The following is a 13,787-nucleotide window of genomic DNA, read 5'->3' as shown; positions in this document are numbered from 1 at the left end:
TCCAAACAGATGTGACATAATGCCTTCCTACCATAACAATCACAATGAAACGTAACAGGCACACAATGCCATGGGGCCCGAAGGAGGGATGCAATTAACTCGGCTTATGAATCAACAGGGAGAAGGCTGCCAAGCTGAAATCCGTAGCACTAAGTGTCACAGGACACGAAATGTCCCCTTGGACAATTGAGCTGAGTCTTAAAGAAAGCATGAGTTCACCAGGTAGCCAAGGGAGGAAAGCCATTCTAGGAAGAAGACATATTAGCCAGACCAGTCCTCTTGCTAAGCTTCAAGAATTTAAGAAACCACATGCAGGGAGCTGGGTGGCTCGGCCCCAAATCAGCTTGTGGCTGGCCCAACTCTGAACTGATAGCTTTGTACCAGAAACTGGGTTCACCTTGTTTCCGAAGCCCAAGTCCCTGACTGTACCTTCGTTCCAGTAAACAGATCCCTATCTTGTTTCCCACCACTTTCTGGCAACCTGCCCTGCTGCCTTCTACCTTTCTTCTTTGGTGTCTGATTACCTGCTCTCTCAAACCAGAATCCCATCTCTCCCACAAGGTGGCCACTGTAACGACTTCATATTTATGGAGTGTATGAAAAGTGTGTACCGTCCTTTGGGAGAGTAGCTCCCTAGGCACACCTATCAACATGTATCCTGAAGTGAAAACAGAATCTAGGGCTTCTTAATGAAATAAAACGAACTCTCTCAGACTCATAAAATAAAGACCTTTTGTTTCAGCCCCCTTTTGGCAAAAGGATACGGTTTCCTTTCTGCACACTTACTGTGAGTGATTTCACCAAGATTTTGTGCAGTTGAAGCCCACGGTTCAATTTTCAGCCCTGAAATGAGCTCAGGCTTTTTGACTACGCATATGTTTCAGAGACAAACCTCATACAGCTTAATAAGTACAATTTCTTGGAAAAGAGAATTTGCCTGGAGAGGTTTTGTCTCTAATTTGTGTGCTCCTTCCACCCCCCAGGAGCCATCTTTGTCCCTTCCTGACAGGACAGTTGTTCACCTAAACGTTTAGCAAGGATAACAGAACATCACATTTCAGGGATGTGACAAAGATGGCCTGGGGAGCAGGTGGGCCTGTCGGCCCGATGACAACACAGGTATGTCAAAACACAGAACACGGGAATTGTTTGGAATGGGCCTTTCTTCAATAAGTCACTTACATGTAGGTGGCCAATATTTTCTTCTTGGGGCATTTATTCATGGTGACCAAAAGTCAACACCATGGAGTTGGGGAGAGAGCCTGGTCCTCGGGCTTTGAGCCGGCTGTCCAGCCTCTCAGTGCTCCCCTGCTTCACCTGCCCCACATCCCAGAGCCATGAGATGTCTTAAATGTGTTCAACATAGTGAATGGCATGCCGTTCAGCAGCCAATAAGCGGCGGGCATACTATTACGATATTCCTCTTCTTCTATGGATGGGACTATAATAACAGGCATTCGCTATGCTGAGGAGCTTTTTAAAACTTTATCAGGTATCCTTCCTAAGTGCTTTCTCTCAAGGACACAATGCTCCCCCCAAGTGTCTATTTTACCCAGAACGGGAAAATGCTGTGAAATAAAAGTCCTTCTGACCAGTTACGACTTGTTCTCTGCAACTGAGCATATTTCATTTTCCAAGGCCTTCCTTATGTCTCAGTGATATCTTCAAAGACGGTGAATCGGGCAAGAATTGCTCAATGACTTCGCATTCTGAACAATGCTGAGCTTGTGACTGGCGTCCAGTGAGGGCCTCCTTCTGGGTTTTGGTCAGTCATCGCAGGTAATTTCTGGCACTCACCGCAGCCTCGGGCCCAAGGAGATTCCTATCAGATCCCAGTCCACGTTCTGAGCAGGGAGATCTCTGCTTATTGCTTGTAATGACCCTGCAACCTCATCGTCTCACTTTATAATGCATGCTGAAGACAGCAGTGTAATTGAAGTATACTGTACTTTCTCTGAGCTATTATGCAGGGCTCGTGGGAGTCCCAGCTGCTCCTTTCATCTCTGGGAGGGGTGCAGCCTGGGAGAATTCCCCAAGGAAAGCACTGTTTGCTTCCACAATGTGCTCCCCTGCCAAAAGTCCCTCCTTCACTTCTGAATTTCCAGGCCTCTCTAGGAGAACCAGCGAGGGCCCTCCAGATAAGCCTGTAAGAACCTGCCCGGTTGTTCACTACCACGGTGTGGCTCTTTCTGAGTTCCCTGGGGAAGGGCTGGAGGCCCAGGAGGGTAAGGGCCTTGCTGTGACCTGTCCGAAAGGGTTTCAAGGAAGTCTTCTGCCCCAGGCAGCCCATAAGTATCCAAGTGTTGCTTCTTCCCTTCCCAATTGCAAAACAGCCTGCTCCTGTCCTCCACGAGCAAAGTAGGGACGCAGGCTTTGAGAAGGAGGCAGAAAGGGAGGCAGGAGAGGGAAGATGGCGGGTGGTGGTGGGGGGAACGGCCAGGCACTGTGAATGACAAAGACGAACGATGAGATCTTCCACCCAGGGCGAATGTGAATGGGTCTGACCTAAGCCAGACAGTCCCAAACCTTCCACATTCGCAGACCGTATATCACATTATGGAATTCTTTTTTTTTTTTTTTTAACCCGTTCCATATGTGATGAAGGCAGCCTCTGTCATTTATATCATGAAAATCGTTAACATTTACTGAGGGTCTACATTATATGTTCTTAGAGGTTTAATCCTCCAACAACAAGGTCCATTTTACATGTGAAGAAAATAAGCCACAGAGCGGATAAATGGCAGAGCTGGGATTCGAACCCAGGAGCGATGCTACAGCACTGGGTCTCCGTGGGCGGAGTGGGGACGCAGTGGGCAGTGTGGAAGACATTTCTGGATCACCCTGACTTGGAGGGTGTACTGGCATCTAGGAGGCCGATGCCCGGGATGCTGAGACCATCCCACACCCCCGCGTAGCTTCCCACGACAAAGAATTACCTGCCCCAAATGTCAAAAGGTCCCCTGTTAAGAAACTCTGCGCTGAAGGCCAAGCTTTAACTTCTGCACGCTACAACTTTTTGCACTCCTTACTCATTCCTTTCTTCCGCCCTTTCGATGCCACCCTGAGGACAGACTACAGAGGAGAGCAAGCCGAGTCCCATGAACAATGTCTGATATTTGATCAGAAAGCACACTGAGATATATAATCCTGTAAGAAACTGGAATCGGGACCGAGCACGAGTTTTGAAGGGTTCGGGGTCTTTCTGGAGCTCTCGTATGAATTAGGATGTTGGAGCCTCACCGATGGAGGTCTCTAACCAAGTGCCTGGAAGGTCAAGAATGGGTTATGCTGCTTAGGTGGTCACAGTCAATATTAAGGCAACCAACAGTCACATCCTCTAGGTTCTGGGATATGGCCCACTCAGATGGGAGTGTGGTGGGTGGCCCAGAGCTCCTGCTCACCTCACATCCTGCCTTGAAGAGCCTCTGCTGGGCCCACAGTAGGAGGAACCAGTTATTCCTCTGGGCGTTTGATCACATTCCTCCGCGAAGAGATAAACCTTCCTGTCCTGTGCTTATTGTAAGTTTCCTACTCTTTGATAGCTTTAAAATAACTCATGGCTAGCCTCTCACAAACATTCTAATTTCTCTTCCTTTTATCAATCCTAATGCTTGCATTAAAAAAAAATGCTTAAGTAATGTGTTCATTGCAGGAAAAAAATACAGAGAGATAAGCAAAAAGACCAAAAAAAAAAAAAATCATTCCCATAATCATTCTACCCAGAGATTAACTACTCTTTGCATTAAAAAAAAAATGCTTAAGTAATGTGTTCATCATAGGAAAAAATATATAGAGATTAACAAAAAGAAGAAAAAAATCATTCCCATAATCATTCTACCCAGACACTAACTGCTGTTTGCACTAAAAAAATGCTTAAGTAATGTGTTCATTGTAGGAAAATATATATAGATTAACAAAAAGAAAGAGAAATCATTCCCAGAATCATTCTACCCAGAGATCAACTACTGGTAACATTTTAAACTTTTTCCCTACTCCTTCCTACTCATGTATTTCCCCTAAGTGTAATCATGTCACAACATGTTTTGTGGCCTGCTTGAATATATTGGGGGTGTCTTTCCACATTAAATCTCTTTTTTTCATCAGAGTCTTTGTTTTTACCTGCTGTGTTGTATTCCATATATTTGGCTTTCTTAAAAAAAAAAGTCAGGTGGAGTGATGGGGACCCACACGTTAGAGCCATGATGCTTCCTTGAGTGCTGACAGCACTTTCAAAGTTTTTCAAAGGCTCCACGTTTGCAACAATTTTGGCAGAAAGGTAGCAGTTTCCCTTCCATCCCCCACATTTCTGCCAGAACTCTCCAAGTAATGCAGGGAGTTCTCAGCCCTGAGTGTCACCGATGATGGTTTAGGGGTATCTCTGAGTGGTCCCTTATAGCCCTAGGGCACAGCAGAGGGGACTTGAGGAGGAGGAAAAGGGGCAGGAGAGGGAAGAGCAGAAGGGGAGGAGGGGGGAAGCAACAAGTAGTGGAAGAAGGGAGTAAAAGACGCTGAGACGCTGCTCTGGTGGAGCTGGGTGGTACCAGCCTGACCCACCTCCGCCTGCCCTCCCCTGAGGGAATGCGAGCTTTTCCAGTGAGGTCACGCCAAGGCCCTGCTCTCTGATTTAAATGCTTGCAAGCGCATTCACTATCAAGCTTTTCCAATGCTCACATCTGGGCTGCATTACCAAAGAGGCCCATGCGTTTGCAGAAGATAATTTACAGCAGCAAATAACAAGCCCCCCCCACCCCCGCCTCCCCATGGAGAAGTCCCCCAGCAACCTGGGGGAGTTTGGACTCACATGGAAATGGAGAACTGGTTCAATGAATTATGGTGCATAGATAAATTATGGGGCGTCTCTACACCCAGGTGTCACATGAGTATTTCGCACTATCACTGAGCTTTTGCAACTGAAAAGACAAAGGTTTAATCCGGAAGTTCATAAAGGGAACGCTAAGTGCCCTTCACCTTCAGTGTTTTCTTTCTTCCACGCAGAAGCAGCCTGTGTTTCTGAGCTGCTCCCTGTGCCCTGGTGGGAATTAACCAAGAGAAAGTCACCCCCTCTCCCAGACCTGCAGGACCCCAGTGTTTAGCTCAGAACTCAAGTGAGACAATGGACGTCAAATATTTAGCCCAGTGCCTGCCTCATGGTTAATGCCACATATCAAGAGTGAGAGAGCAAAACTGTATGGTTTTTTCTTTCTCATAAACACTACAATTTTTTAAAAAATGATATTTTCTTATATTTTTATAGCATTTTGCAAACTCACTTTCTATCCCGATGTCTCTTTATTTGTCACAACTTACTGGAACAAGACCACATTTACCATCTCTAGTGGACTGGATCAGAATCTGGGCCAGGAATGTGGGGGATTTGGGGGTTGGACGGGTATGATTGTCTAGTTTGAAAAATTCCTAGGATGATTCAGATACGCACCCCTTCTCTCTGTGGGGAAACACTGACATGCAACGTACTTAAAAAAAAAAGCAACTAATCTCTTTTATTAAAGTGGCCAATTGTTCACCGTAAGAATGCCGTAACTTACTGAACCTAAACTTCATTGTCAGCATTTTGATATTTCTAACTGTTGGCAATGAAAATAACTGTGAGGCACGTCCTTGCAATGCGCTACCACTGTGGGGAATCCTTTGTCATTGTGCATCACTGCTTCGTGACTGCACCTCGGTGATGGCTTCCAGTTACAGAACGAAGAAGTCACGGGGACGGAAAGCACAGCAGAGGCCTGCAGCCCATGGTATCGTAACAGCGTCGCATGGTGACAGACGGCAGCTACGTTTGTGATGAGCACTGGATAATGCATGGGCTCCTCAAATCACCGTGTTGTACACCTGCAACTAATGTAACATTGTGTGCCAATTATACTTCGATCGGAAAAAAAAAGAGGTCTGGTGTATTTCCGGAGGCTCCTGTGGTGACCAATGTCCAAACAGAACCGAAAGCTCTCTTTGGTTCTATTCTTCAATGACTAAAATTGTTGCCAACACAGGCAGCTTCAAGGGTTGGTGATGGTGTCTATGTCCCCATAAGCTCACCAACAGTTCTGTTCTCTCAAAAGAAGAGGCTAGAAGCCCTCTGAAAGGCACCAGACTTCACTGGGGCGCCTAGAACCCCCTTCGTGAGCCCTCCAAAGAACATTCCGCGGAGCGACCTCCGTCAGTTCACTTCATTCTTTGGTGCTTTTGCTTTATTATCTCTTTAATTCAGTTGGAGTAACAAGTACTTAATTGGAATAATAACAAAGACTATTATGATCTCACTATACTGTTGGGAGGAAAAATTAAGTGAATAATTAAGAACTCGATAAGGGTTTTAAACACGCAAGGAGTTAAGGGAAAGTCATGTGATGTGATTATGGGACACTTGAGATAACGCTCAAGTAAGTGCTGAAACTCACGGAACAAGTAGCAGGCTGCTCGGGCATCTCTGGAACACGCTTCCAGAAGACAGAGCCGCCTTACGAATGACTGAATAGAAGGGAAGACAGAGTTTTCTCCCCTGGTATTTTGAGACCAAAACTAGACCAGATATCAGCTGTCAGAGGAGTTCACAATCGGATAACTAAATAAATGGTACTTGTTAAATTCTCCAAAGACAGAGGATTTTGCTGACTGCTTATTCCGCGTGAGAAACACACGTGCGTGCAAAGATGCAAATGCAACGATCTTAACCACAGCCTGCATTAAAATATACATAATTGGAAACAGCCTAAGTGCTTCATAGGAGACTAGACCCCTACATTATGAAAGTGCAAACAAAGTGGATTTTTACAGACACAAGGGGAGAAATCTCCAGGTAAAAACAAAGTCAGTCATCAAGCAACGTGTCATCCTTATTTTTCTCTGAGAAGGGAAGGGTGTCAGGGGTGGAGGGAGGGGGGAAAGGCTGGGCAAGAGTAAGTTCATAGAATTTGAAATGTTTACAATGAAAATATAATTTTTGGTGAAAAATGTATTGACGTATGTTGAACCATTTTTCACACATAAGATTAAAATTTCTCTATGCTCTGACCCCTGTTTAATGACGAATACACACTTTTTCCTACTGCTTCTTAGTTTGTGTTTGCCTTTTTCTCCCATTTCCAAGAACACAAGCACTCACACCATACTCTTTCCAGGAAACTCCTATGTTTTTCTTTAGGATTTCCGCACATTTCTCCACACCAGCTATGCTTCTGGACAAATCACCGTTTATGCTACCTACTTCCTGGGTTTCAAAAACATGTCTGGTGGTATGAAAGAAATTCCAAGCCAGATATCAAGGCAAAAGGCAAAAAACAAATTGGGGATTGTCAATACTTTATTTCCTGAATAAGGAGCAGCTACTGTTGGCAATCACAAGTCATACAAAAAAAAAAGATGTTTAAAAAAAGGTAGGACATCTTATTATCATACTTTTGGGTTTCATGGAGCAGACTGAAGTTTTAAAAAATTGTGTAAATCAACATGATTTTGCCAGGTAATCATAGTATAAAAATTCCAAAAAAAAGAAAAAGAAGAAGCTTCCACTACTATGTCATAAAACAAATCATCCATCCTTTCTTTCTTTCTTTCTTTCTTTCTTTCTTTCTTTCTTTCTTTCTTTCTTTCTTTCTTTCTTCTTTCCTTTCTTTTCTTTCTTCCTCTCTCTCCCTCCCCTTCCTTCCTTCCTTCCTTCCTTCCTTCCTTCCTTCCTTCCTTCCTTCCTTCCTTCCTTCCTTCCAAGTCAGCTATCAAAATTATAAAAGCATGTGCCTCTAAACTAAACTATCCAAATGGGTCTTGAACTCACAACCGAGGGATCAAGAGTTACATGCTCTACCCACTGAGCCAGCCAGGCGCCTCAAACAAAGCATACTTCAATATCCACAAAATAACACAAGCTCAGAATACAAAGACATTCTTTAGGTTGATCTAGCTTTATGAAAACTTATTTGGATTCCTGGAAAATCTACGACCTTAGCTTATTTTATCATATTTGGCTTCAGACAAGGAAAACAGCTTATCATGAAATTTATCATCAAATTCAGGTAGTGGGGAGAGAGCTGCTAGTGCACAGAAAGGGGCTTTCAGCAAAATTGGGAATGTGTTACTTCTCAAGCTGGGTACAGGAACAGGTGTTACTTTTTATAACCTTTTATTTATTTAAAAAAAATTTTTTTAAGATTTTTATTTATTTATTTGACAGAGAGAGAGACAGCCGGTGAGAGAGGGAACACAAGCAGGGGAAGTAGGAGAGGAAGAAGCAGGCTCCCAGGGGAGGAGCCTGATGTGGGGCTTGATCCCAGAACGCCGGGATCACGCCCTGAGCCAAAGGCAGACGCTTAAGGACTGAGCCACCCAGGCTCTCCGACCTTTTATTTATTTTAGAGTGTGAATATGTCATGTGGAAAACTATTCCCATCATGGCTTTAAGAAATCACTGATTGAGTTGAACACATCCATTTCCGGAGAAAGTATGTATGGAGGCCCCTAGGAATGGGTAAGTGTCCAGCCCAAGCAGAGCCAGGGAACAAGTCAAGGACTCCTTACATCCTTCTCAGCAATCTCTCTGCCTGCGAGCTGAATTCAGATTTCTGCGCTGTTAAGATAATTCTTTCCATGAGCATTTGTTTGCATTTTATCTTCTATTCAAACTCAGGCATGAAATTGTATAAAATTCAATTCTTGCCACAGTCTCTAGGAAATGTTAATACACAACATGTAACGGTAAATGTTTGCCATATTTCAAATTATAAAAATCCTTAAAGTATGCTGAGTTGAAAACAGCCTTCTGTATTAAAACAAAGTACCTATGTTTTCCAGCTTTAAATTGATCCAAAGGACTTTGAGGAACAAAGGACAGTGATCCTATCCTTCATCTTCAAAGAAAATAGTTCTACACAGTATCTATGGCAACTTTGTCTCCAGACTGAAACAGTGGAGAATCTTTTCCACATAATAATGTTTTGATAGGTCTGTTCTTTTTTTATTCTCTATCTGATCACCAGATTTTTTTTTTTTTTTTTTTAAGGGAGGTGGGAATGCTGGATGTTTCTATGGATACATACCTCACAGCAAAATGTAAAATGGTGGTGCCTGGCTTCTTGGGCAGATCATGGTCAAGAACTCGGTGATCTAACTGTAGCCAGTTCTGCTGACCTCTGTGAGGGCAAAGCAAAGAAAAAGGATTAAACAGAAGGTCAGAGGAAGGTTCGATAGCACGCAAGTGTTGGCAAAGCCATGGGGAAACAGTTACTGTCATACGTGGATGGCAGGCGTATAACCTGTTACAACTGGTAATGAGGCCAATTTAGCAATTACTATCAAAGTTATAAAAGCATCTGCCTCTGAACCAGACTGTCCATTTCCAAAAACTTATCAAGGTAAATTTGCACATGTGAAAAATGGCCCAGGTGTAAAGTTCCCTACTGTAGCATGGTCGTAACAGAAAAAAGGCTCAAAAAACCCCAAAGATGTCCAGCAAGGTGTTGCTTAAAAAATTAATTTAAACTGAGCAGTAACATACAAGGAAGCCATACAGAAGATGGAGAGTATCTTTACAAACTTATTTGAACAATTACCAAGACATGACGTTACATGGAAAAGCAAAGTGCATAACCTGAGTACATTATATAGCCATTTTAAATTGAAAAATGCACACGCGCACACATAAATAAAATATCTCTGAGAGGATAAACAAGAAACTGATACCACCTGGTAGCTTTGGAGGTAAAAAACTAGGTGAAACTTAATATATTAATCTTTAAATTCTTATTAAATATGATATCTGAAATATTTTAGATAGTCAAAAAGGGGAAAACTCCTGGTTTCATGAAATCAGACAGACACAAAGAACAATAGTACAGCTTTCTAAAAAGTATAGGGTTACATATTCTCTGAGTGTTGTTTCTGTTCATATATTATGGATTTCCTAATATTTAAGCATGCATTTGTTTATTTACTCAAGAGCCTCAGCAAATTCATGACTATGAACAGTTCTCTTTAAATTCTGACCACTGGGGGATCCAAAGGATGACACTGTGGCTTGGGATTGTTTCCAGGACTTTTCCAAGGTTGTCCAACCAGTTGGTCTGTTTAAGTCTGTATATTCCCGGAAGGCATAGACTCCATTTTGCTTGCTTCTAGAAAGCTCAGAAACATGCAAAGAGTGGTGGGGTGCTGAATTATAATAAAACCTATAATGGGCCAGAAGATATTTTCCAACCTTTTTTGGTCTTTGAATAAATAATTAAAAAAACTCAGGAAACTCTAAGCTGTATTCATTATAAGTAGATAGGAAAAGTAGACATAAACAATAACAAGAGTAATCATAATAATAATCATTAATAATAATAGCTACTCATAATAATAACAGGTACTCTGTGCCCACTGAGCTGGAAGTTTTTATGTATTAAGGCTGTATTTTACAATAAGCTTGCAAAAAAAGTAGCAGAAGCCAAGATTTGAGCCCAGGACTTGGAATACAGGACTTTGTATACAGAAGACTAGAGAGTTGAATCGGGTTTTATAACTTTTGGCTGATCTCTGTCACTTACTAGTCTCAACACTGGAAAAACTGTTTCTGCAATTATAAGATGAGGCTTCCGATAACGGTCCCTAGCTTTCCTAGGAGGAATGTTATAAGATAAATAAGCTGATATAAGTGATATAAGGGGATGTTCTTAGAAATACGGCTTGTTTAAAAAAAAAAAAAAAAAATATATATATATATATATATATATTTATCAAGATAGGGGGCTAGAAGGTAAGGGACTCTCCTACTGTATTTCATCCAGTTTAGAATTGCTGATTGAAAGACATACGCCAGTTCAGACATGTTCAAATACTTGTCTTTAAGTACATAAAACAGTGTATAGTATCAGGTCTTAAAAGTTTTCTTAGGGAAAATGAGACTCATTCGGAATTGTTCTTCCTGCTTTTATACAGGACAGATATGGCATTATTACAAGAGCACAACATATATTTACATGAACTTGCATGGAATGATGTTCAAGAATGAATAAAACAAGTTGTATAATAACATACACAGCATAAACCAATTATATTAACCAAAGAAGCACACTGAAAACGCAATTATGTGTGGATGAAATTCTTTTAGTTCTGGAGAGCTATAGAGCAAATTGCAACATTTGAAGTGGGGAGGTAATCAAAAGGGAATGGCTTCAATTACGATATTCAATTTTTTTAAATAAAAAGACATTCATGTATATATACTGTAAAAATAATTTTTTAAAAAGGATAAATTAGAAAGTAGATTCTTTTTTAAAGATTTTTATTTATTTATTTGACAGAGAGAGAGAGCACAAGCAGGGGGAACAGGGGAGGAAGAAGCAGGCTCCCCACCGAGCAGGGAGCCCGATGTGGGACTCAATCCCAGGACCCCGAGATCATGACCTGAGCTGAAGGCAGATGCCCAACCAACCGAGCCACCCAGGCACCCCAGAAAGTAGATTTAAAAAAAAAAAATCCATCCGGGGGTGCCTAGCTAGCTCAGTTGGAAGAGCACATGACTCTTGATCTTGCGGTCGTGAGTTTGAGCCCCACATTGGGTATAGACATTGCTAAAATAATAATAATGATAATATAATAAACTTAAAAAACCCCATCCATAATATCACCAACAAGATAAAATTAGAAGAACAAAAAATTGAAAATTACCCGTAACTCTATCACTGAGATACAAATAAGGTTAATGTGTTGTTTTATAATCTTTGAGACTAAAATGAGATCAAAAAGCACTTATTGTGACAACCTGCTTTTCTCAAGTTTTTCCATCAGCAAATATATTAGATCTAATCAATATCTCAAAAAGACAGTTGACTCTAGACACTCACCTCTATCAAGCTGTGCAGGTCAACCCAAAAGCAAGCTTTTTCTGGACTAGAATTGTATCAGTCTAAAAGCACATCAACTCACACCCATCTAATGGGATGGTGATCAAAAGTCACAACTGTGTTGTGAAAACTATTTGCTATTTCTTCATAAACAAAGCTTATTCAGCAAAGCCTTTTGAAACAAGGGAATTAAAAGAAAAATGAAGTGGGTTGAAGGGGATGGGAACCATTTTGGTCAACTGCAGGGCCTCTGCCTCCGGAGGGCGAGACTGCCCTCTAGAGGTGAAAGGCTGCCTCTGCACACAGGTCGCTAGGAGGTACTTCCAAGTGTCATCTCAAGGAACTCCACCCCACCCTCCAACAGGACCATGGATTTATTTTTGTTGGGCACCAACACTACTTTTCTTATGTAATGGCACAATTCTTTTTTTTTTTTTTTCTTTCCATTTCTCTTCTTGCCTTGTGGCGTGAGGGCATACACAGTAGCTAGTTTCATTGACAAAATGTCCCCCTCGGCTTTGTCTTACTCTGTTGAGAGTTCACCAAAGGCAGACGGCCGATGTGGCATCTAAGTTGGAAATTGAATTCAGACAGCATCCTGGGAGGGATCCGACTCAGTGGTTTTATGGGGGGCGGGGGAAAGAGAGTGCTGAAAGAAAATACTTTCCAAAAATATTTACCAGACAAAGAAAAAGAGCTAGGCTTGTGACCAAGACATTCCAAGGAGACACCCTTAGACAGAAGCAATTTTCCAGACCTGTTCCGCAGAAAGGTGGAAATGGCCAAATCCTCCCTCCCCCTCCCAAAGCCCAGCTCCTACCTCTTCTGAAAATAAACACAACTACAGCCAGAAGACACCTTCCAAACTGGTCATAATTCAAAAGTAGACTCTGCTGTCACTTGCAGGGGAGTAGACAGAGGACAGTTTGGAGCCAGGCTTCTTGGAAAGACTATAACCATCAACCACTGTCGCCAAACGAGATAGCTGGAGGAGACGCTGGAGTGAGACATTCTTCTCCCAGTAGAGGATTTGGAAAGAAATCCCAGAGCACAAGGGGGGGAGGTGGCTCAAGGCATTAAAGGAAGTCATTCATATTATTCCTTTTTTTTTCTGAAGAGAAGGTCTTACGGCTGAACAACTGATTTATGCACTGTTTGGTTACGCTCACCTGAACTGGGAGTTTTCCTAGAAGCCATCCATGTGGCCAGGACCCCCTTTTTCAGCCCATCCTGAACCCTGTAGCCTGGGGAACTTGCAATACCAGTCATAAATCATGTAATTCCTGTGCAAATATCCTACAGTGGCCTAGGGGTGCCTCTCCCACCTACATGACAGACAGGACTCACCTACAATCTTGTCCCTCTTACCTCTTGCCCGACCATCAGGCCAGGCTCCTCACCACTGAGCAAATGCACCATATTCATTTCCATGCTCACGCACTGGGCCACAAAATGAGTCTTCCCTAGAATGTCATCTCCCATTCCCCTCTACCTAAAGTCTACCTGCCCTGCCCTGTCCATTTGTAGTTATTCTCTTGAGTGAATTCCACTCTAGTCATCCTTTAGCCCGCTTCTGGACACTGAACTTACTACCATACCAACAATGGCCATGATAGCTTCCTTTCAGTGTGTGCCTGTGCTATGAGCGGGGCATACCTTACCGGACTTAAGAATACATAATCCTAGCATTCTATTACATGTGTCTTATGCAGTCCTTATTATATAGAGGTACTAGTATTATGCCCAGTGTACCGAAGAGAACACTGGAGTGTCGGAGATATTAAGTTACTGGCCTAAAATCCCATAGCTACCACAATTCTATAATATCGGCTCCCTGCCTCCCTCTCAACATTTAACTTGCACCACTTTCCTTCTTACTCTCTATATTGCAGTCATTCAAGATTTTTTTTTTCTTTCTCAAAAATATAAAATAAAAAACCCCAAAAGTCAAGC

General features: G+C 42.4%; 1 protein-coding gene across 4 annotated transcripts in view; it reads right to left on the bottom strand.

The window, feature by feature from the left end:
• The window catches only part of FRMD4B (FERM domain containing 4B), a 320,241-nt gene that overhangs the window by 94,965 nt on the left and 211,489 nt on the right, over window positions 1-13,787 (bottom strand). For all 4 annotated transcript variants that reach the window (XM_040628575.1, XM_040628574.1, XM_008703133.2 and 1 more), the window contains one exon: window positions 9,048-9,140. In XM_040628575.1, coding sequence (XP_040484509.1) covers window positions 9,048-9,140 — 93 coding nt within the window. The remainder of the gene's footprint in view (window positions 1-9,047; window positions 9,141-13,787) is intronic.

Source organism: Ursus maritimus, unplaced genomic scaffold (assembly GCF_017311325.1).
Source record: "Ursus maritimus isolate PB19 unplaced genomic scaffold, ASM1731132v1 scaffold_14, whole genome shotgun sequence".
NCBI lineage: Eukaryota > Metazoa > Chordata > Mammalia > Carnivora > Ursidae > Ursus > Ursus maritimus.
This window is presented reverse-complemented; position numbering and strand designations above follow the sequence as displayed.